Source organism: Pelecanus crispus, chromosome 9 (genome assembly GCF_030463565.1).
Source record: "Pelecanus crispus isolate bPelCri1 chromosome 9, bPelCri1.pri, whole genome shotgun sequence".
Classification (NCBI taxonomy): domain Eukaryota; kingdom Metazoa; phylum Chordata; class Aves; order Pelecaniformes; family Pelecanidae; genus Pelecanus; species Pelecanus crispus.
The window spans coordinates 35,003,506-35,028,524 of NC_134651.1; the positions used below are offsets into that span (position 1 = coordinate 35,003,506).

Here is a 25,019-nt window from a genome sequence, read left to right on the forward strand (position 1 = left end):
TTATTCTGAAAATGCATCAGAAAAGCCTTTTTTGATCAAAACCCTCTACATTTTCCTCTCAGCTATATCATCTAGTCTAATATAATCTTTTTTTTTCATTTAACCTCCTCTCTCAATACTACCAAATTTTTCACCTAATACTGTCTTTACATGATCAGTATGTATTACTCTTTCTATTTCAGATATGCAAAATATATTGGACTTTTCTGTTTCCTAGGTTCCAGGCATTTGCTTCATGCATTGTTTTGGGCACAGAACAATTGACTGTGCTGTCCTTTTTGTTTGTTTATTTTCCCGAAAATGAGACTTCTGAAAATGAAGGTGTACCTTTCTTCTGACCTTCTACTTACATTGCTCTGTGGGCATTTCCCTACGTTGGGATAGCTGACATCTGGATATCATTCTTAGTTTTATTTCAGCTTTCTGTGGAGAAGAAATGCTTGATTGTTCTGCTAATTTCTGCTTGTCCCTACATTTCTCTTCATTTTCTCTGGTGTGAGCATGCATGCATGTACACACACAATTTCCAAAGCACCTTTGATTTTTTTCCCAGATCAATAGAGCATTTAAACTCCAATGATCAAGGAAGAGCAGCTTGTTTATTTCCCCACATATTCTGACACAAGTGGCAGATCTTGTAAACTGCTTTGATTTGATGTTAGTGCCTATTATAAAATTTACTCTCCCCAAAGCCATCCATGAAGTCAAAGTACTCTTACTCTGAACATGAGCAGAGCAGAACTCAAAAAGGCAAGCTAAAAAGAGAACAAGAGTGAATATCTTATCCCAGAATTTCGCTTTCTGCTATCCTTGTTCTTAGTGATCCAAACAATTTGCTTAGTTGAGGGCCGTTCAACATCCATAAGGTTGCCAGCAGCAAGTGAGGGTGCAGTATATATCACAGTTAAAACTGTGAACAAATATAAACACAAGTCAGATTATCCCTTGGTGAAAATGGGGCTGGATTCATGATGTTAGATTTATGCAGGCAGCATGGATTTGATCCTAAACCTGTTCAAGATTGTGGAAAAAATACCATTGACCTTGGCCGTCTCTGGCTTAGGCTCTGATTTCAGAGGGTCTTCTGCATCCCTCCTCTACAGCCTGGACCCTTCCATGGTCCTTGCTTTAACATCCTTTATTTGGTGTCCTTTCTTGCCTTGGATACAAGAGAAGAAAAATTGTGAAGCCCAAATGTCAGAGAAATTGGCCAGGGGAAGGGGAGGTGTTTATTTTAGTTGGTTTTGCTATACTCCAGATCACACTTTGGCCTCTGTCACTTTCAACCTTTCTCTCTTTTTTTGGGTTGGTTTTTTTTTTTTGTTCTTTTGTTTGGTTATTTTCAGTGTTAAAAAGAGCACTTATTCAAAACACGCTGTCCGGTTTTCTGTTTTGCTGGGTGATGTAAGTGTGTAACTTTCCCATCCAATCTCTCCACCCTCTCTTATCACTGTCATAGTCTCGGTTCTTTCTCTATTATCTGGTGTCCTTGATTCCCCCATCTTTCTCTTCTTCCTGCTCCACACAGTTGCTGGTTTCTTTCTCCCTAGCAAGCACGTGCTGTGGGTAACCCTGTGCCCTCTGTAGTTCTCATCTTCTTTTGCCACAGGAGGGTGGTGTCCCCTCCTTGCGGACCAAGGGTGGCCACCAGGTTGGTGGCTTCAGCCAACTCATGTTGGAAGCGCTGTGGGAACAGAGGATAAGCAGGCTGTGTGTTTGTGTGCTTAGTCAGGCATATGCTCATGCATATTTTCCAGGAATTATTGATATTGTTCTGTTTAATATCCATCCTAGTGGTACACAAACATGGAGCGAGCCGTTGTTCTCACAAAGAGGGAGTAAGGGTGAAGTGAAACTGAGAAGCATCTGGAATCGGCCTGGTGAAGCAGCATCTGTGAGATATGATACCAGCTCATGAAAGCAAAAGAATTGCTGTGTTAGAGAAGAAAACCACTCTGTTCTTTGCTGATTAACTCCTGGGGTCTGGTAGGCTTTCCTTGAGTCTTCCTTTTGAGTGATACTTAGGTCTCTTTTATCTCTTCTCTTTCCTCCCCTCTGCTGTGTTTTTCCTCCTTTTCCTTATCTAATTTATTGTCTCTTTATTTGCTTTAAATCACTTTCCCATATGGATTTCTCTCCTCTGACCCATCTTCCCCTCCCTCATCTGATTCCCAAGAGTCTTCTGTCGTCATGGAATTGGGAGAAGAGCAGCCCTGTTCCTGACACCGAGCATCAGCTGCAGGCTTCTTTCCTCCTTCGTTTTCTTTCTTGCCTATTCTCTGTTGTTAGTGTTGGAAGCGTATTCATGAAGATCATTCATTGGATTGAGGAAAGAGATCTTATCACCATTATTTTGTTTGTTTTATTTAAGACGGGGAAAGGAATGGGAAGGAAAGGCCTTCACTATTACCGGTGTTACTTAGTTTTGAATGTAGGGTTTTTTTCTCCTGTTCTAATGTATCCTAGTACAGTTATTTTCCTTTATCATTGCAGTAAGATTACGGTTTTGCAGTCCTGATAACTGCCTCAAAACATCCTGCTGATGGTGGTGATAAGTTTCTCAGGCGTGAGAGAACATTGCCCTTAAAATCAGGGAAACTGAGGATCGGAGGGGTGCTCTGATTTGTCTGAGATTTGGCAGTGTGTTGGTGACAGAGCTAGAAACAGATCCCAACGGGCTTGGCCTTTTAGTAAACATTTTTTTTGAGAGGTGATGATAGGTATTCCTCAGCCTGGGTTGTTCTCCATGTGAAGTCAATACACCCTAATTCCTGTAGGATGTTTCATTGTAGCTGCTGATGGTTCTTCGCTGGGTAATTGTTGTACTGAGCTGATGGTGGTTATGAAGTCTTTCACCTAGTTTCACAGTTGAAAGCACTGGCAACATGGGGGACAGTTGAAGGCAGCAGCTGGCATTTGTGACATGAGCTCTTTGGAGATGGCAGAAAATCAGATGGTCAGAAATTAATATCTCTGGCCTAGACACACTGGTGATGTTTGAATCAGCATGAATTATTGTATTTTTCAAATGGAACAGCGTATGCAGCCCATAATGGGAGAGAAAAGCAAATATCACTGAAGCCCCTTAGTTCAGAGTGCTTTTATTTAAATTGGAATACTTTGATATTTTTTATACATCTGCACATTGATTAATATATTGACTTGCTGAAACAGCTTGTAAAATATGTATGTTGTAACTGCTAAGCATGTTCCTCGGAAATGCTGAAAATCTGTCCCTGGATATCTCAGGTTATTCTTTAAGGGCAAAGATAACTCATTTACCCCATAGTTAAATATGGACCAGGTGAGTGGTTGCAGAAGGGGCTTTGCACACAGCACGTTAGTGCCCCAGACTGTTTTGGTGGTGGGGTATCATCTAGTGCACGCTCTCACTGCTAAACAACTGGTGTTTCTGTTGGGAGCGTCAACAGGGAGGCTGCACATCATACAATCCACACAATTTTGTTCTGAATTCAGCAGCATCCGTGCTTACACAGGCTGAGGTGCTAAGGCTGAAATCTGGAGCTTGCATTACTACTGTCTTACATTGCATCTGTCTTGTGGATAAACAGAGCAGCCACTCTGAGGTCAAAACTGCACCTTTCACCAGTGATAATTTAATGGGTATTATTTTCAGCATAAACTAGACAAGAATTGGAAGCCTCCTGTGCTGTAGCTCATGAATGGAGATGTTCAGAGAGAAAAGGAGTACTGGGAGAAAAAGCAAATGTTAACTAAATGCATTACACACACGATTTTGAAACATGTACTTGGCAGAGGGAAGGGTGAGCAGTACAAGCCAGATTCTGCTGTTGAACACACCAATGTAAACCTAGAGTAACTCCTTTGGAGAGGAAATCAGGGGGGCTGCTCCAGACTGATGAACATGCAGAATACAAGGCAGAGACAGAGTGCATGCAATGGGGAAAATGAACAAGCTGAAAATTAGATGTCATGGAGAACAACCTCCAACCACCGTCACCACTGTTGATGGTTTAATTTGGGTGTGTAATGGTTATGGTGATGCAGTGGGAAACATTTGTACAATGTGGAGTTGTTTTTACTTTTTGGAGCGTTTTCTGCATATACCTGTCATAGTCCCTCTGGGCTGTGAAATGAGGCTATATACTGTTTTTACAGTGAGCCCTTTGTGTTTCCGGCAACAAACACTTCTGAACTCTGCTCTCCAGTCTTGTGGCCCTAACTCCTTCACCCCCTCCCATATGGTCCTGTCTCCAGCAATAATATCCCCTCCTCTGTTTATAAACAAATACCCTCAGAGGAAGTTCACAGGAAGAAAAGTTAGTTAATGAAAATCAACCATGCACTCAGGTCCAGGCTGTGGGTTGGAGCCAGCAGGGTTGCTGGACGTTTGCTACTCTGCATCTGCTTGTAGGAGTTTCTTTGATGAGATGTTTGCCTGTCTGTCTAACTATGCGTCTTTCTCTTGTTTTCCCTTCATCATGGAAAATATGAAAGAAGAGGGAGTAAATTGTAGTCTCAATACTGTGGACAGTATTCGGGAACCCCAAGCGGGGAGGCTAGCTTCAATGGACTTGTAGAATTTCTTCTTGATAAATCCACTGATTTTGTCTTTTTTTTTTTAAAAAAAAAAAAACATTGAAGTCTAGATTCTGGCTCCTGGTAAAATTGTTGCTCTTGAGTTGCGCAAAGGCTGTAAAAGGATTAAAATAGCCTGAAGGATAATTGTCCTACTATAGTCTGAGCATGAGGCTGATGCATCTGGTGTTGCACACCACTCTCACAGAACCACCAGCTTAAGGAGGCAGGAGTGAGCAGGACCCAAGGATGTACATAACACGGGACTGTGTAGTCACCATGAGCTCTGGAGCAAGGGACAGATAGGCATGGTAATGGTGCTGTCAGCTGGAAAATGCTTTATCTTATTCCAGAGGTCCCCCAAGCCCCTTACAGCACAGGGGGAACCCAAGAAAGAGTCCATTTTCTTGTGATTGCTCCTGGGTTGTGCCTTTAGTACTGCACCTTGGTGGTCTCAGATAGGAGGTGAGGGAATTACATGTTTGTTTCCTTCCAGGAGACACTGGAATCCTCTAAGAAGCCTTTCTGGCTACTCAAAATGCATGAGAAAATCATCAGATAAGGAAAACCTCTGGGAGTGTGGGAGGCAGCACTGGTCAGGGTTGTGGTTCCTCCCTTGTGCAGAGGTGTGGTATCAATGCAGTGTTCATGTCACCATCCCAGGCTCCCCCTCTTCCATAAGGAGTGTCTTTGGAATTTGGGAATAAAGGAGTTTTTACAGCTATAATAGATGTGAAAGTTGTGGTCCCACTTTTAGCTCTAAGAGTCTTGAAGTTTTAGATGTATTACAAAAGGTCTCCAGTGCTGGCAGAATCTCCATACCTTAAAATGTGATGGTTTAAAATAGTCTTATCTGTTGCTTTTTGTTGAAAGAGAAGTTTCTCTTATTGTACAAATATTTTCTGGCATGTAATTAATAGTCTTACCTGTAAGTAAGTGCGGTCTCTCCACTTCCCACCCCACTTGGGGGGAAGACAACCAGAAATGAGCATTTCATATTGCAGCATGGACAAAGTTTATCAGTTGTTTCACAATCCCTTTGCCTGTGAACAGATTAAATAAAGAAGGAGGGGTGGGGTGGTGGTGGAAATGGACCTGATTTATACTGGTGACCTTCTTCCAAGAATTCCAGGATAACTATCAACAGTTTCTCCTAGGAGGAAAGTTAAGCGATTCATTCTTGCCCTTTGAAGAGCTCTGAATTAATGAAGAGCAGAGTATCTTCTGCTCTTTACGCTGGGAAAGACTGGAATTCCCCAAAGTCCTTTTGCTAGAGATGGTTTAATCAAACAGACTGTTTACATTCTATGTCTCACCAAAGGCAATGCTCAAACAGGGGTGGTCTTCAGCTATACGCTGTAATACTAGGGGTTTATTTTATTTTATTTTATTTTAAACGTCAGCATACCACCAGTTTTACTGGGAAATGGCCGTATCCAAACACCTGCAGGCTCCATGGAACAGGCCAGGGAGGGAAGCAACAGCAGCTGCATCTCACAGAGGCAAAATGATACTGTGAGGGGTCTGTGCTTCTTCTCTGAAGGTTTCTGCAGGGTTGGGATTTGGCAGCAAAGGTGGTCTGGGAGCCCTTGCACTCATGGAGGAAGACACCTTGCAGCAGTAGGAGGCTTAGCACTGGACCAAACTCTTTACTCTGCCTCAATCGCTGATGGCAGAGGCAGAGAAGCAAGAGCCTTTCTTCCCCAACCATGTGTTTTTTGTCTCACACTGCAAAGGCCAAACAGTTTTGGTGAACAGTTTCTGTGCTCTGATACTTAAGAAGGCACTAAATGAAATGGGAGCTATGTATTTCATGAGAGAGAGGGAAGAAGGAAATGAGATTAGGATAGATCTTCCTACCGTTGCCCATCTCTCACCTTCCCTCCCTCAAGACTAACATCTCTTGCACCTATATCAAGAAACCAACACTTTATTGCACATCTGTATGTCTGAAATTGGCCATAAACCTTGAGTCAGGATCTAAACTTGTGTTCAGATACATTTTTTTTAAACAATACTTTGGTATCTTCTGGAAGTGATGTACTTCCGCTCCCCATGCACAGAATCTTCTGTGCATCATTGAGAAAGATCCACGTAAGTAGGCAACGTGGCCAACATTCTTCCAAACCCAAGCAATCCAACCAGCTGTTCAGCAGGGATGTTATTTATTGAGAACTGTCAATGTGTTCAACACATGGTGTCCTTTGCACTGACGAACTCACAGCCTGGCTTTTATGGGGTTTCTCTGACACTTGTCAAACACTGGTGACAGGGCAAGCTTGATGAGGCACACGTTTTTATGTGAAAATTATTATAGAAGGGCATTGCAACAAGATGTTCTGTAAGAAAAAGAGAGACAGAGACTAGTTGGCAGAGAAGAAAACAGAGGCAGTTGCAAAGGGTAGAGGTTTCTTTTTGGCTGGTGGTTTCGGGAAGAGAACAGAGATTTCCTTCAGCAATAAATTAGATGCTTTGGGAGAAAGAAAGGGTGTTTGTTTCAGCTGTGATGAAACTGCTGTGTGAGAGAGAAGCAAGCTCCCTCTTCTGCTAATTCAAGCTGCTTATTTTGTGGCATGGTGGTTGGAGGTGGACAGGTTGCTCTGGGATTTTAGTTGCTACTTTGCAATTGCTCTGAGGTGCCTTCAGCTCTGTCCTTTCCATCTCTGAAGGTGGGATAATGGTTCTCAGCAGCCCTCAGAGAGAAGCTGTTTGTAAGGATGAGGTAATATCATCAGTGCAGCGCTCTGATCGTGTGTGATGCTGTAAATGGCAAATGCCGCTCCATTGTACCAAGAAGAAGAAATGCTCAGCAAAGAAGTCCTGTTGGCCAGGGTCATGCTAGGTCCCCGCAGTGCTGTGCTGCTATAAAGAGAATACTGAAGTTGTGGAATGCCGAAGGACAAAAAGACAGAGGCTTATCTTGCCAGTCTCATACTTACCTATTTGTCCCATCTTTTTTCTCTTGACTTGTGTAAGCTCGTATTCATAAGTATCACAGATAGTTATTTTCCCCTACTGAAAAACAGACCTGTTGCCTGAACGGTGTGACTCTGGCCACATTCCCTCCTATTTAGCACAGTGCAACCTTGGCTCTTTACTAGTTAATATTTTCTGTCAACAACCTGCAAGAAAACATAAAATCAGTGCTGATAAAATTTGCAGATGTTGCAGAGTTCAGGGAGTGGTAAACAATGACCAAAACAGGACTCTCATTTGGGTGTTTTCAAAAATTGAGAACATGCAAACAGTATGCATTAGACTAAAGCCAAATATGAAGTCATACATATAGAAAGACAGGTGGCAGGTCATACATAAAGGATGGATGGTGGGGGAAGGGTCTTTCACCTGGAAGCTAAATGTGTAGGAGTAACTGCCTGTTGGAATAGATAAAGCACGTAAATGTGAGCTGCCAATATGATGCTGTGGCCAAAGGTTTAGAGTCATCATTGGCTGTGTAAACAAAGAAGCATTGAACAGGATTGGGGAGGTTGTGTTATCCTTGTATTGACACTAGAGTAGCTGCTGCTGAAGTACTTTGTCCGGTTCTGGTGTCCGCAGTTTAAGAAGGATGTTGTGTGAAAGAGGATTTAGAGAAAAAAATGAAGAGTGACAATAATTATATGATTTGTAACAAGTCTTAAAAGTATTTGACTCAAGAATTAAGAGGTGACTTGATCATCATGATCTTTAAGTATATGTTTGAGGAATATTAATCTGATAGTTGGAGGTTGGAAAGCTAATAGTAGACGATATGAGTAAATCTAATGGATGCACATGGAGACTAAGCAACTTCAGAGAGAAAATGCAGTATTTTAGCCCTGAGAGTAGTCAGTCATAGAAAAACCTTTTGAGTAGAACGGTGGACCATCTGTTGCCATAAATTTCAAATTAAAATTTAGTGGTTTTCCAAATTACAAGTTCTTTACAGAGGAGTTAATTCAGTCCTCACCCATATTGTGTCTGAGTGCTTCTAATGTCAGATTATTTTGGGGTTTTCAGCTATTACTGCAAAAATAATTGAAGCCAGCAGTAAAGCATAGGTAGCACAAGGATGCTAATTTCAAATCCTTTAATTTCTGTGGATTCTCCGTGACACCGGTAGGATATTTCTAATCTCCATAATATTTCTTTGTAGGCTCTCCTGGGCATCACTAGAGTTGAATTGTCAGGCTCAAGTTTCGTATGTTGTTAATCTTGTTTAGATTTTGTTAAAGGTGTTTAAGGTGTTTAAGGTGTTAAAGGTGTTTAACAAGAATGGTGTGCTGAGCCATGACTTGACTTTTCCTCTTCAAAACAGTCCAGTGTGCTAGTCTGAAGACAAGCTCAGAAACACGACTGAAATCTTCTCTCATTGAAGGTAGTAAGAGGTTTACTGTTGACTTCAATGAAGTCAAGAATTTACCTCCAGAATACGAACTTGGGGGAGCAGAATCAAGGTTTCCCTCTGGAAGCTGGAGCATTGACAATTTCAGGACTGTGCAGCTAACACAGCAGACATCAGTTAAAAACAAAGAAGTGAATGATAAAGCAGAGAATAAGCTTGGGGTGACTTTTGCTTGTCATCTCCTTGTTGGGTGGTCTGTCTCACAGTCTCAGGGCAGAAGAGCAGTCCAGAAGGGTATGTAGGCTGTATGCTGAAATGACCTATTTTTGTGATTTTGGCTGAGTTGCAAACAGAAAATACAGACCAAAGCCCTATCGACCTATCGAAGGTAATTAGTGTTCTGAGACAGGATTTCGTTTCATTTGAGCCGTCTCCAGCTGGAGACTGTTCCTCAAAATTCAAATTTAAGCCAAGTGCTCAAAATGCCCCAGTCTGCTCCCTCAAACCCATGTGCTCGTGTATATATAGGCCTATGCACAGAGAAAGTAGTACATGTACATGCTATGTTATTAGTCTTCATTTCTTTGGTTCCAAATTTAACCAGAAGTGGAAGGGCTGAAATAACATGAGAAAGGTTAGACATACGATATTTCCTGCTGCTCAGCTAAACACAAGAATTGCCAAAAATCTTCCAAGGTAGCTTGTTTCTTTTACATTTTTCTCCCAGTTCTGCAGACTTGAGAAGGTCAATTACTTTTGAAAAGCATTTGACTTTGGCAACGCTTATGGAAAGCAAAGTAGAATTATGACCTTTTGGAGGTTTGCCCATCGCTGTCCCATCTTGTCCTTTAAGAACTAAAGGCTGAATTTTCAGCTACAGCCTTCAGTTTAATAGGTGTGAATTTGTTTCTATACACTTCTAAGACATCGTAAGTATCTGTGTAGGAATTTTCTTTTAGATGTCTATTTATTTGTGCTCACAGATCAAGTGATCACTGATATTTGTAGAGCAGAAATACAGGCTCAGGTATTTCCAGGAGAAAAATCATACCAAAACAAATGAAATTGGATTCAAACTGAGCAGAAAATTAGCACTCTAAAATTATATACTTAGGTTAGTATGTGGTGACTACAGCCTATCTGGAATGCATACTATAATAGTTATATCATGTTAGGGAGGCAGGTTTTTTCAGCAGGATGTTTCCTAGAAAGCAGAAATATCTCTGTGGTTTGTGTATGGGTTTGGAACTTGTATGCAAGTATGGAACGGGGAATTTGAGGCATGAAATAGTCATGATTAGAGAAGGCCCAGATCCCTTTCAAAAGCGACAGCAGAAAACAGGCACAATCAGCTCTGTTCTGCCTGCTGTTATTGCATGCTGTTCTGTGTATTGCATTGGAGATGTTTCTTTTAAGGTTGGTAAATTCCTCAGTTGTTTCTATTAGTACAGGAAAGATGCAGTCATATGGGAAAGCCAGATGCAGTAAGATATTTGAGTCTGGATAAGTTCTAAAATATTTTTATAGTAAGATATTTAATTGTCACAGAGGCAAAGACCTTGCATGGTATAAATCAGTGTAAATTCATGGGAACTACTCAGTTTTGCACCCACAAAGTATCTGCCCAAGAATGTTTTCAAAATCCAATTAAATAACTAGAACTGTTTCATGTGAAAATGCCCCTCAATTACAAAGACAAGTCTAAGCTATCGTGATGTGATTTTTACAGTCTCCTTGCAGGGTGCCCTAGTTTGCATTCATGGAATTTTTTTGTTTTTGTTTTGGTTTTGTAATAATGTGGATGTTGGCCATCTGTCTGATCCTGGAAAGGTTGTAAGGTTGTCCCCGCTCCCCAGGTCCTCTTCCCACTCCCTCATTGATCATAATGTTTGATTTAGGTGCCACTAGATTTCCTTCTTTGTTCTCTAGCCCTATCCCCCCCCGACACACACACCCCAGATGCATTGTGCAATGGTGTAAAAGCTCTTCTCTCTGCAGCTGGGAGTAGTAACTGCTCAGTTGGTTCCAGTGCTGCCCTAAAGCTGCTGTAAAGGTCAGAGACAAGGGAATTCTAAAAAGCAAAACAAGCTGTGGTGTTGTCTCCCCTTCAATCCTTGCTGTGTATTTTCATCAGCACCACAAGCAATCTCATGTGTAGACCTCCACTTCTTGCTGGTCCAGATTTCTGGCCATCGAGGGGGGTGGGTTCCATAGGGCAGCATGTTGGGCATTTTTCCAGCACGACTACGGGCTTGGCCTCTGCTGCAGCTGATTGACTTGCAGTGCTCATCAGGCACAAAGCACATTTCGAAAGGAAATGCCATATTGAACTCCCAGTGAGCTGATGGGTATTGTGCACGGTCATCTGATGGCACAGATGTGCCCCTAATAATCCTTCCAGGAGAATGTTTCCTCCTGGGATGCTCTGGCCATCTGATCTGCTCTGAGGTATGCTGACCTATCTTGACCCAGTTTATGATCAATTCTCTCTGCTGTTTTCTAAAATGAGCCCAGAAATACCACTTTATCATTTAGATTGCCTGGAAGTTGTGGTACTTATGTGTCTGTTCCTTCCGTAGAAGACACTCTCTGTGTTTGCTCTCAAGCATTAACTCTTACAAAAGGGAGGAAAGCCACTCCACGTTAGCATGCGCAAGAGTAAATTTCTCTGTAGAGCTTTGATAGCTAATCAGTATTTGGCTAATAGTGCGGGGGGGGGGAGGAGACATGGAAGCAAAGGTAATGTATGTTCCACCAAGCACGTTGCTGGGTACATTCTTCTGTGTGTGTAGAGCGACCCTTCTGCTGGTGTGGCATTGTATTTATGTCCTTTTTTGCACGTTTGCATGTACTTCCAGTTTTGTGTGTGTTACTTGTACACGTCTGTGAAAGATGGATGATTTTCATGCATGCCTCTTGACACGTATCCATGTGTTTTGCCACATCTGCTTTTAGAGTGAGAATGATGTTAATGCTGGATTTCTCTAAAGGTGAATACACTGCCTCAGCTACAATAGGATGGTTAATTCGTAACCTGGTTCTGCTGATCAGTGAGCATAGATAAGCTTGGAAGCTGAGAGGTGTGTTCAAGTCTCTTTGAGCCAAACCAACAAACTTATTGAGGGCTTTCCATTCCCTATATTTGAAGGGTATCTGGGTTTTCATAAACACTGAACTCTTTATTATCAGTGGGCCTCACTAGAGTGTCTAAAACTGGCAGCCACCAGCCTGAATTCTTGTCTGAATCAAGCCTGATTCAAAGCCTCCCATATTTATGACATACACCAGTGATTCTCTGAAGGAACATGCTGATGGTTGCAGAGTTTGACTTAAGGTTGAGTAGTAGCGGAACAAAGCCTGTCTGTACTATCTTAATACTGTCCCTATGTCTGCATGTGTTATGATCATCTCTAATAACATGGACACATACTGGTTTTCCAAGCTTCAACCAAAAATATTCGGTTGTTTCTGAGAACAAGGCAGACAAATAAATCGTTTTGTAGATATTAGAAAATCCTTACCCTTGTTCTTGGGAATGTTCTTGTGGTCCCAGACTTTATAGCAGGGACTGAAGTTTGACCCTTGCAAAGGATGTGCTTTTTGCTATCCATCTAAAAGCCTGCCTAAACCTAGTTATTAGATCATAAAGAGCCACAGTTTGTTAACCAAGTACCAGCCTCCACTGGTTCTGCAGCTTTATTGTGAAATGCTTAGGAAGATCTAGATAAGAAGCCAACCTTCCCACTAATACTTGTTTACGCTGATACTGTATACAAAGGAGCCCTTGCAAAAGCAATACCCAGTCCAAGGATGACCCTGTTATAATACTGCAAGGACTGAAGCTCGCTCCTCTGTGCCATGTGGTTACGCAGTGTTGTGTGTTCACTTACACCTCAAAATCCTCACAATCTAATAATTTCTCACTAACCCCAGCCTACCAGATCTATTTGCAGTAAGCTCTTATATACTGTTAGTGGGTATATTCTCATAATAGGCTCAGTGAAGTGTCACTAATATGATTGTCCATGCCAGTGGCTGCTCTGTTGCAGCCTACAGGATTTTGTTATCAGAAGGGAAGGATTTATGTAATGTTCAAAACTAACCAGCCACTACAAATTCATGTTTTGCTGTTTTAGCCATTCTCACCTCCCTGTTTTCAGGCTTCAGGGTATCTCATTGAGCATATGAGTGGGAATTTGAGAAACAGTACAGAATATATGCTTAATTTAATGCTAAATGGCAACAATACAAAGATTTTGATATTGCAAAGAGCCTTGGGCCAAATTCTCAACATTAAATAGGCGTAGCTGTATTAGACTCCATATTTCTACATGATGAAGATCTTGTCTTTCATGTCAAATCAAAAAGAACTCCGTCCTTCTGTCTCAGATCTGAATCCTATTGCATAGCTTGTAAATGATAATATCTTGTGTGAATTCAGCTAGACTGATAGCAGCAGCAAACATCCCCTTTTTGCTCGCTTAAGTAGTACGTTGCCACCTGAGCAAGTCTCAGGTGGTTTGCTTGAGCCACTCCTCATCTCAGGGGGCGACCTCAGGAGGCCTCTTAGCTGTGTTGGAAACGGTATAGACAGAGATGTTGCCTTAAGTACTCTGGACTTTGAATTATTTAACTATTGTGGAAGGAAGTGGGGGCTGGGCAAGCATGGCAAAGGAAAGGAGAGATTATTTCTCCCCTTTCTAAAACTATATTGGGTTCAATGTCATACCATGAAATATCCAGTGCAGAACTCAAGAACTGCTCCAGTGGATCTTCACTGACTTATCCAATTGCATGGAACATGGGGATACTTAACCCAAATCTGTCGGTTTTAATTATTTTCCTCTGGACAGATAAAAGCTTTCTATAGGTTCCTGTAGAATATTTGCTCTTTCAAGCGTTCCTCTGTGCTTTGATACTAAACGATTAAAGCATGCTAAAGAAAAAAAACAGCTCCAACCTTTAGCTCCCTGTTCTTGGGCCCCCTGACTGCAGCTTTGATTGTTGACCTAAATTCCCCTTTCATAACTGAGTCCTGTCACCTCTGGTTGTAGTCCCCCACAAAAACAGGCACAGCCAACTTTCAGAAGTGCAGGGCACTGTTTTCCGTTCTGCCTTGCACGGCTGTGACGGGCTCCGCAGCACACCTGATGTGTTCAAAGTCAAACTGACCTCCTTCTTCCCCTTCCCCCAGCCTCTCGGCTCCTGCAAAGGAAAGCATAACAAGTCCTTTTTTTTATTTTGCTTCCAGTTGCTCAGCAAAGTGGGGAAACTTTTTCTGCATAAAGAATTACATTCTTAGGTAATTCTATGGCCGGGCTGATTACCAGGAAGATTGCTCTTAGCAAGATGCAAGAAGCTGCACTGAAGTGCATGAACAAAGCCTGGAGTCTGTTATTGATAATATTAAAGTGGATTACAGCAGCTTGCATAGGCTACTTTGGCCTCTCTACTTTCAAACTCTGCCCGCAGAGCGAGCTACTTAGGACTCCAGCAGCTACAGCCTCTAGCTGTGAGTTCCCGTTTTTCTGTGGCTGCTGCTGATAAACATCTGCTCCAATCTCAGCATCATGAGCTTGGTTACAGCAATGCCTCGTGTCCTCACCCAGGACTTTCTTCCAGAAGTTCAGCAGCTGGTGCTACACACTGTGCTTGTGTTGCCAAATCCTGTCCAGCGCACAGGGCCCATGCAAGGATGTGACTCTAGTTAAGTCCCCACTGAAGTCCTGAAAACAAACTGGGTTATAAATCATACACTGGCCTTGGTTAGGGCCTCCTGGAAGAGGTCAGATGGACAGTCGTATACTGATCAATTGTGGGTCAGTAGCGAAAGCACTGAGATTTCACTTGTAAAAAAAGGGAGAGGCTCTATTTCTGGTTTTCCATGTTTGGCTTTTGGCACTGGGGCTTTGGAGCTTAATTTTCCAGCTTTCTCCACTCTTTTTGATGCCTAGGAATTTACTTTTCCTATAAGGGACAAACATCATGGGACTGCAAGGATCCTCATGGGCCATCAAAGTCTGTCTTTGGCCAAGCATACAGGAATGTGGCATCTTACTCTGTTCATGCACTTCTCTGGAGTTGTCTGGAAAGTGACTCACTTCTTTGTGGGGAAGGAAGGTTACCAACAAGTCTTACTGGAAAGCTGAACTAACGCCTCTTCTTTTTGTTAATAAAAGATAAAATTCTGTTTTAATTCCTTGGGTTTCAGGAACAGGAGCTTTATGGGAAAAAAGTCATTCAGACTAAGGAGTTAGAAGGGCTGTCAGTATTCTTCTCAGCTGTAGCTCCATCCCTTTCTAGCAACTCAGGGCAAGCAGAAGTGAGGAAAACTGTTTGCTGCTGTATGAAACTTATGCATATTTTTTTAATCTAATTGCTGTGGGGAAAACAAACATCAGTTTTATTTCGCACCATTTCTTGGCTCAGAAACTTCAGGCATATTCGCCAGATTGTGGTTTTGCAGTCACTGGCTTGAGTCTCATTTACCATGAGGCCTCTTTACACCACTCTTGGTTTGTAAAGGGATATTAAGTAGCTAAAAATGTCCTTTACCACATTATTGTAAAGAATTCTCAGTGTAAATGAGAATCTAAACTCTGTATGTTTTTCATGTAAATGTTGGTTGTGGTCACAGCTGAATTTGAAATTCGGAGTGTCAACCATTGTGAGGGGTGATTTTGCTCAAAACCAGCCTTGTCTGGGGTAAAAGAGGCCTCTTGTTTAAAATGTTCTTAATTATGTCTGAGAAATAACTCATGGCTATGGAACCTTTTACTAAATTGAAATAAATTGTGAAAACATCAAATTATTCAGTTTTCAGAAGTTCTGGCAATTATTTCACATGTCCCTCTTCCAATGGCTTTGCCCTTATTAGTTGTCATAGAAGAAGTAATAAATTCTTTTATTATGACATCCAAAGTCCCAGCTGAAATTGGTTTCATTGTGCTGGGGACAAAACGGAAAAGTGACACTCCCTTAGCCGGAGGATTCTTAGTCTAAAGCCAAAAGTAAGTGAAGGATTGGGAAAGTAGGTACAGCATACAAGCAAAAGAAGGTCATAAAGAACTGGTGCAACTTGCAAGTTATAGGGAGTGTGGGTTTCTTATCCCTTTTCTTACCCTTTTTCCTTTCTCTTAAGAATAAAACAAGTCTTGCAGCTGAAGGGATTGTGTTCAATCCATCTTTTCATCAAGAGTTGGATGTCTGTAATAGTAAAAGTTTGAGAAAAGAATACTGTACGTGGCATATGGATTCAGTAATGACCTTTGCCCTAAACTAGAAAATGCAAGGAACTGGAATAGTAGACTGTTTTAGTTCAGCAGCTTTCATACTGGCATGTTCAGTGGTGTCCCTATTGTCACTGTTTTTTTTCTTTTTCTGCCCTCCTTTGGCTCCCTGTAAATCTTGAATTGATGGCAGCTGTTTGAGCCAAACTCAAGACACGTTGCATCACATCAGGGTTTAAATGCTCAAAGGCAAGGGAGGATTGCTACTATTCTGTAGTATTCCTCCAGCAGCTCCATCTGTTCAGCTGAGGTCAATCACTAGCATCATGCAGCACTTCAGAGACAGAGGAAGATGTTCTTTAATGCTGGCTAGGAAACTGAATTTCCATTCCACAATAATTTATTAGCTCTTTGGGGGAATATTTCCAGCCCCAGTCAGTACAGAAAGCCAAAAAACTTGACCCTGAAAGACTGTATGGTGGACTTCCCCAGAGCTAGAGACCCCAGAAGCCTGTTCCAGGACTTCCAGCTGCCCGACCAACAACAGGGATCTTGGATGCCTTAAGAAACAGGTGGAGCAGCTATTGTGTGTGCAGCTGCCCTGTAGTCCACAGGCCTGGAGAATTCAGTCGCTGGGTGGCAAAGGTGGCATGAGATGATGGGGAACATGGCTGGGATGGGTTGACCTTCCATGCTTGCAGTCAAAACAGCCGAGGAAGTGCCTGGGGTTCCCCTGGCCATGTTGAAGACCCACACCTTCTCAGAGAGCTTTGTTGGGACTAGCCCATTTCTGCATCACTTGTTCTGCTCTCACCATGTTGGCATTCCTTGGCAGGCAAAAACTCTCTTACAAAATGTCTGACCTGCTTTAATGGTCTTATTACAAGAAGTTGAGATTTTTATAACATTTTTTTATGACCTATTTGGAAGAGGGACTTGTCTTGCCAGCTGTCTTCTCATTCATTGCAGTATTATCCACCCACCATTGTTGGACAATACCTTCATTTGAGATTCATAAAAATGGAGACATTTACGGGCTTTCATACCTCTGAAATGAATGCTTTGTAGAAGTATTTATTCTATAAAGAAAAACTAAAAAAATACTTAAAAACCAGACTCTAGAAGGTCATTGGTAGCTTTGGCTTTCATATCACGAATTTCTCAGGTAAATATCCATCCCAGCAAATGTAATTTTTTTAGCATATTTGTTTTTTCCTTCCCTGGTTCTCCTCCTCTCCTTTCTCGTGATCAGAAGTAGCAGTATAAACTAGAAGCTGGTCTTGAAAAGGTTTTGAACTGAGTGCGCCCTACAGATGAATAAACACATTACCTTCCGAACCCTGGGATCTCTCTTCCAAAGGAAACAGGAAAAGGGGGAGCTCAGAGTCCCTAGCAAAATACCAGCGTGCAGAAAAAAGGCCTGTTTAAATTTTTTTAACTTTCCCATCAGAAGATTTTTTTTTACAGGGGGAGGAGGAGAAGAGGGGAAGGGTGTGAGGAAAGGGGGGAAGGTGGGTGCTAGGAGAGGGGAGGAAAAATACAGTGAATGCTCCTGTAACCTTTGCTCTGTTGATACTAGACAAGACTGCACTGTTAATGAGTGATTGTTAACAGATGGCTGTTGAGCAACCTAGTCAGAAGCAGAAGATGTTATTTGGTTGTAGTGCTGGGAGGGTTAGGGTGCAGGGGTGAGGTAAGGGGATATTTAGTCTTTTCATGAGGACTGAACTGTCAGAGATTTATGATTTTCGTTTAGGCTTTTGGAAGTAAAGACTTGGGGGAAGGATTGTTTTCTATGTGCTGATAGTAGAAAGGCCGTTTGGCGCTGAAGGCTCTAATGATTATTTTTTCAGTTGAGGGGTGTCCCTGCAGCCCTTGGCCTTTGAGGACGGAAAGATGGAAATGTATGTCTTTAACTTGCCAAACCTCTTGTCCCAAACTGAGGTGTGGGCTCTTCTCACCGCTTGGAGCTCTCTGAAGACCGGTTGAGAGAGCTTTAAGTGTGGATCCACATGTTGTCTAATAGAGAATTCAGTAGTGTGTATTTCCTGCAGTGCACCAAATTGTTATTCATGTGTGTGTATGAGGGGGCAGGAATCTTTCTGAATGTGCATGTCCATCCATGCACGTGTCTTGCACTTTCCTGGTGTGGTATATACCTTGTTTAGCACTCCCAGCATACCAACTTACGCCATTTGCTTACTCTTTTCTATTGCGTATGAATCTGAAGGTAGCCTGAAGACATCCCATTCACTCTGTAGGATTTGGGTGCTTGATCCTACTAAGATTGTTGCAGCTGCTCAGTGTTTCTCAAACTCTGCAGTACTTAGATTTTTATACTTATTTCTTTTCTGGACCTTATTAGATAAAGGGTTCAGGGGTATGAGATATGAGCGAGATCAATAAGGATTGCTTCTGAAGGCTGTTCTTATTTTCAACCAGTGATGTATGGGTTGAGTGAAGGTAAGAACCAAATGCACGGTACAACATTTAACTGATAGAAATTTGCAAAAGGGTTTTGGTTTTTGGTCAGGAAAGGGGAGTGCCATTTGTACACGCCACTGGCAAAATGTAGCCTTTAGTAGCAAGCCTTAACGTGACCTCCCATGATCACACACTAGATGATTTGATGTCTTTCTTATACACTAACTTTCTAACATATATAGGTAAGTGTGTGTATATAGATAGAGAGATATATTTATACAATTGAAAGACAATTTCTTTATTGTGTCATCCTTACTTATTCATATTTCTTTTTTGGGGGCACATAGGATTATATGACAAATGTTCTTACACCTCCCGTGACCGAGGATGGGTCCTGGGGATTAACACCATCAGTGACCAGGGGAATAGAGACCCCCGCTATTTCTTCTCTCTGAAGACGGACCGTGCTCGCAAAGTAACCACCATTGTAGCACATCGCAGCTACCTCCCCAACCAGTGGGTGCATCTGGCTGCCACATATGATGGGCACCTGATGAAACTCTATGTGAATGGTGCCCAGGTGGCCACAAGTGGAGAGCAAGTGGGCAGCATCTTCAGTCTTCTGACCTTGAAGTGCAAGGTGCTCATGGTTGGAGGAAATGCCCTGAACCAGAACTATCGGGGTTACATAGAGCACTTCAGCCTCTGGAGGACAGCCCGGTCTCAGAAGGAGATCTTGTTGGACATGGGCCAGGCAATTCACAGACAAGACATGCCTCTACCTCAGCTAGTTCTTCAAGACAGTTTACTGAATGTGAAAAACACCTGGTCTCCCATGAAGGATGGCAGCAGTCCTCAGAGCAAGTTCAGCTATCATCATGGCTATTTGCTGGATACTAGCCTAGACCCTCCTCTCTGTGGACAGACAGTCTGTGACAACACGGATGTAATCGCCAGCTACAACAAGCTCCCTAGCTTCCGCCGCAACAAAATTGTTCGCTACCGTGTGGTAAATCTCTATGATGACAAGCACCAGAACCCCACTGTCAGCCAGCAGCAGATTGAGTTCCAGCATCAGCATTTAAATGAGGCTTTCAGCCGCTACAACATCACCTGGGAGCTGGAGGTGCTGGAGGTGAAGAACTCTTCTCTTCGCCACCGACTCATCCTGGCCAACTGTGATATCAGCAAGATCGGGGATGAGAACTGTGATCCTGAGTGCAACCACACCTTGACTGGGTATGACGGCGGAGACTGCCGACACGTACGCCACACACTCTTCAACAAGAAGAAGCAGAACGGTGTGTGTGACATGGATTGTAATTACGAGAGATACAACTTTGATGGTGGGGAGTGCTGTAACCCAGAGATAACAGAAGTCACCAAGACATGCTTTGACCCATATTCTCCTTACAGGTAGGCAATTTCTTAAACAAACAAGCTTTTTATGATCATATAAATGAATATTTGTCCAGGTATTGATCAGCCTGCTGGCTGTTGAACCCTTGTGTTATTGGCATTATGGGCTTTGGAGTTTTTAATTATTTTTTTTTTTTCCCTCAGTATTTAGCTTACATTACAGTTATCCAAATGCAATTTCAGTAATGGTCTCAACAGTGGCTTAACATTGAATTGGTATTCCCCACCTAAGCTCACAAAAGTTAGTGCAAAAGACTGACGCAGCCAACTTTGGGAGACCCATTAGTTGTTGGTTATGAGCAGTATATTGTAGCATTGCACAGTTTATTTTACCACAGACTCTTAGGAGTGGGGATTGGATGTCATAGAAAGTTTATATGTATTTGGACAGGCAAGAGCCCCTCAGGTGTGGAACAGAACATAAATACTCTTAGATAGACTTTAATTCTGTAGGACTTCTTTGAAGGTAGGTAGGTTATTCTGTATTTGTAATGCTATGAATACAGCTTTCTGTAAGCACTGCTGCAGAGGGGCAGCTGAGTCTGTGGGCTATGAGGAGGGAGGTGGGTACCAGGTTCCCGGTGGTGCTGTTGCACACATTGGGTGGGTAGTTGAACTCTTTGCCCTTTTTCATACATATGAAAATGGGGGTAATGCCACTTCATTGCCAATGGCAGGGCAACTTTCTGTGGGTGGATGTGAGTTCATAAAATCCTGAGCGCCTTTGTTGTAGTTTGAAGAGGGGCATCCCAGAATAACTTGCATCAGTTGAGTAACATGTATCTACAATTACTCCAACTTGCTTTTGATCATCTTCAGATAAGAGTTAGTATGTTTAAGTAAAAAAGTGTTCCCTGTGAATGAGTTATAAATATAAACACACAGAAGAGGAAGGCTAAAGCTGAAATTCTGTTGTCTGTATCCCATGTTACAGTTTTTTTAGGGCAATTCATAGAATCATGGGGAAAACCCACTAGATGATCAGAACACCCTGTGTTGTCAACACTGAAGTTCAGGTTAAGAAGGAAAGTATGAGCTGTTCTGGAGTACTTTCCATTACAGCAATTCAGGCTATATTTGTAACTTCCTTAGTAGAGAGAAGTTTTTAAACAACATTATCAGCTCTGCTGGAGCTTTAAATACACATAATTAAGCTGCAAAGAAATGCTTTCTTTCCAGTTTTTTTGTTTGTGGGTTTGGTTTTTTTTTTTAAACTCCAGTAAGGTTGTTTTTTTAAAAAATCCTTATAGCTCAGCTTGACTTCAGTCAGTTACCAGTGAACAAAGCTCAAATGAGGAAATACTTTAAATACTAATGATTGAAAATATTGAAAGGAAAAATACCAATTTTTTAATACTGTTCAACTGGAGAGGAACACAACTAAGCAAATATCATCAAAGGCATAATGCAAATTGGATTGTTTTAACACCGTAGTTCTGAGAACTCGAGGTGTTAGTTATAACAGCTATGAGAATTTTTAGAAAAAATACATTATTTTTAATCTGATAGTACCCTTTTATCACTTGTTCTGTGACCAGCATAATACCCGTACAAAATGAAACAAGAAAAGCCTTTTAAATTTTAGTTGACAGATTTAAAACTGTGCCTTTATGTTATTCTGACATACAGAGATGTTTCTATTTCAAATGAAGTCTTTTTGCTGCACAGATTGTACTTGCACAAGCCCAAGCAAGGAATTTAGTTCCAAAATCTGAAGTTACTTTAACATGGCATAGTTGCTTTTCATATGCAGTTATAAGTTCCTTTTGGAGACAAGCACTTTGCTGAACTTGTGTGGAGGATTTGCGTTTCATGGCATTGAGCTCACAGATCTACATGTTCATTTTGGCTTGGGAAGCACCTCCTCTTGACTGACACACTTAAGTCAGTGAGGGAGGCCTGAAGGTCCTCTTCCACAGTGTAGAGCCTGAGAAAATGCACAGATCCTCCAAATATTTTTTTACAACAGTTAGATTTCATTTATTTGTCTTTGCACAGACATTGTAATGCAGCATTGATCATTGGCATTGAAACCAAGAAGGGCTGCAGAAGATATTCCACCTCTCTGGAGCCTTTATTTGGTGGCTGATGTGCTTAGGCTGAGCTCATACCCCCCACTATAGTGGGTGTTTGCACTCAGTATGGCAAAATACAGCTATTAGGCCCGTGGAGTTGATCAATGAATGAGGTTTGTAAGGCTAAACACTGCTTTGAGTATTTAGGCTAACAAATACAGGTTTAGGACAGTGGCTTTGGCCGCAAAGCTGACTAAAAGGGTGAAGATTCAAACCCTATGTTTGGCTTTGGTATTGCCCTCAGCATTATCCCCTGAGAGAGATTTCCATGCCAATCAGTGGCTCAGTCAAAATCTGTGACTCAGTTGGCACCATCTGTGCCCATTTTGCATCACCAGCCCCTCTTGTCATCACTTTAATTGGCAAAGAGTCCTCAGTCCCCTCTAGTGCAGGCCTTGCACCACATCAATGAAGACATCTCTACAGCCACTGAGAGCTCACATCTAAGTCCAGGTATTTCCTCTGCCAAAGTTCAGTCTAACAACAGCAGAAGAAAGCAAAAAGAGCCCTCAGTCTGGTGAGGCATCAAATAAAAAGGGGGAAAAGGATGAAATGGTACCAGTAAAAAGTTTCCTGAGCTTTGTGCTGTAAAGACTCTTCACAACCTTCCTTGGTACTGGGGTGGCCCTCAGATGCTACTGGGTTTTGTTCCTTCTACGCCTTTTAGTGTCAGCAGTTGTAGCCAGCTGTTCACCATGCAGAGTTTATTCCTGAAATACTTTTGTCCTTTGGAACCAACCAAGAAGTGCTAATGCTTGATTAATGCTGTTATAACCAGGAACCCACTTCAGTGCCTCTTCATCCCCAAAAGAAGATGTGTTCATTGCCAGTCACTTTCCTTCTTCTGTCTCAGTCGCAGCCCATCAAGCCTCCACCCTGGGACAAAGTTGCTATGAGTCTTGTTACAAAAAACTCTGTGGATGCTTCTTGACTAAGTGGAACCACAGATGTGATATCACTGGAACAATTTCAAGACACTTCTGAGCTGCATGATAAGTTTCTTGTGATCCTTTTGGCACCTTGGACAAAGTGCTCAGGTACTTTGATGGTGTCCTTCAGTCACTGTTGTGGTTCAACTATGGTGACCTTAGAGCTGATCCCAGCAGTAGAGCTGTTTTTTTTCTTTTTTTTTCCATCCAACCTCTCTTTCTGGCATCTTTCCAAAAATATTTTCCTCCAAAGAGCTGATAATTCTGTGCCATAGTCAAGTAGTGGGGATGTTGGTGCACAGGGTACAGTGGCATATCCATAAAGATGTTTGCCAGAGGGACAGTTCAGAGGGACAGCACCAATAGATGGGGACTCTGCTCTCAGAGCTGCTCAGCAGAAAGCTGTAAACATTGTGGTACCGACTAGATCATCTCTTCTCTTTTTTAATAGCCTATGGGGAAAAAAACAAAAAGACTGGTTATCATTAGGCACGCAGCAGGCTTTATCCAAGAATATCTGCCTCACTTCTTTTTATTAATTTCATGAGAGTGGGACAAAATATATTTAGTCTCAGCACAAGATTTGCAAATATTGTTCAGCTTTTCTTTATTTCTGCAATTCTGGGAAATTAGAACATGCTAAGATCATACAGTCTGGCCCAATACAAAAGGAAAGAGCAATGATAAACACACTTTCCAGAAAGACATATTCCTTGTGTTGTTTGTGATATTGCTGGTTACAAAATAGGGAAGACTTTGAGCTCATGACACCTACCATGGCTCTTTTTCAAAAAACTTGAAACAAACAGCAAGGGATCATAGGAAATCATGTTCTGTAAGTGCCATTTGATGTGGCAAATTCTTGCACCATACTATGGTTAACTGAGCCATTCCTTTTATGTAATATTGGGCTTGCACATCAGGCTTCACCACAGGATTGCATGGACAGATAAGAAAGCATTCCCCTTGATGCCTCCTTAGGACAATGCTGATGAAATTCTTGAAACAGTAACAGCTACTGGAGTGTCTTCAAACTCCCTCGATTCGTACAATCTACTCGATACTTGCTGGAAATCCCCTCAGAATAACTGACCCAGGGGACAGGCTTTCTCAACATCCACGTGTGTGCCCTGAAGGCTCCCGCAACCCTTCTGCTCTGCCTAAACAAGGAGCAGGGATGAGCTGTACACGCTTCAGAGTCTATTTGCAGCACCTGCCTGCAGACTCAGGATGACACCGAACCAAAGAGCTGGAGTCTAGTGCCCTGCTGATCCCACCCTTTTCTGTGGCCTTTTCCAATGCTTGTATTGTGCAGTTCAGCAAAGCTTAGTGGTGCGTCACATCAGCTTGCTCAAGATTAAGGGCATTGGCACATTCCAGTCATATGTAAACTAGCCTCTGAATACACATTTGAACAATTTGTAGAAATTTCCATAGTGGTTTTGAACAGCAGTGGGTATGGCAGAGCCTTGTATGAAGAGCACACCGTGCTATGCCATGTGAATGGCAGCAGTAGAATTATAAGCAGGAGGTGGCTGGCTAATCCACAGCCTAGGTCAACGTCGTACAGATAGCTGAGCTGTGGCTGCACTTCAGGGCTCCTCCATGGAGATTCTGATCAGATCAGCCTCTTAATTCTTTTTCCTTCTCTTCCACTGGAAATCTTTTTGTGAGGCTTCTTTGCAAAATATGGTCAACTTACTCTGGCAGAGGGAGGCATACTTAATGCCCTTTTCTAGGAGCTAGAAGAGTTGTAAGAAAAGCTCCTTGATTCCCAATAAAGGATTAATTTCTACCTAATCCTAAACACTGAAAAGAACAGAAGAAATTCATCAAAGCTCTTCAATTCAGGGAGCTTGAGAACTTAATCCCCTGCCTGGAAGAGACCATTGTGCAGCTCTTGACATCAAGGATTCCTCCTGCATTCACACAGGTATCAGACAGACATATAGCAAATACCTGAGGTTTTGTCTAGGGATTCAGCGTTAAATGTCCAGTTCTTTAATTACCAGCCACAGGGCTGTTTAGAAGGTGGAGAGGTAACACTCTCAAGGACAGA

The 25,019-nt window shown here is 42.2% G+C and overlaps 1 protein-coding gene across 1 annotated transcript in view; it reads left to right on the plus strand.

Annotated features, from left to right (window-relative positions):
• The window catches only part of PAPPA (pappalysin 1), a 177,860-nt gene that overhangs the window by 7,076 nt on the left and 145,765 nt on the right, over positions 1–25,019 (plus strand). The window contains exon 2 of the mRNA XM_009482689.2: positions 18,885–19,953. Within this exon, the coding sequence (XP_009480964.1) occupies positions 18,885–19,953 (1,069 nt within the window). The remainder of the gene's footprint in view (positions 1–18,884; positions 19,954–25,019) is intronic.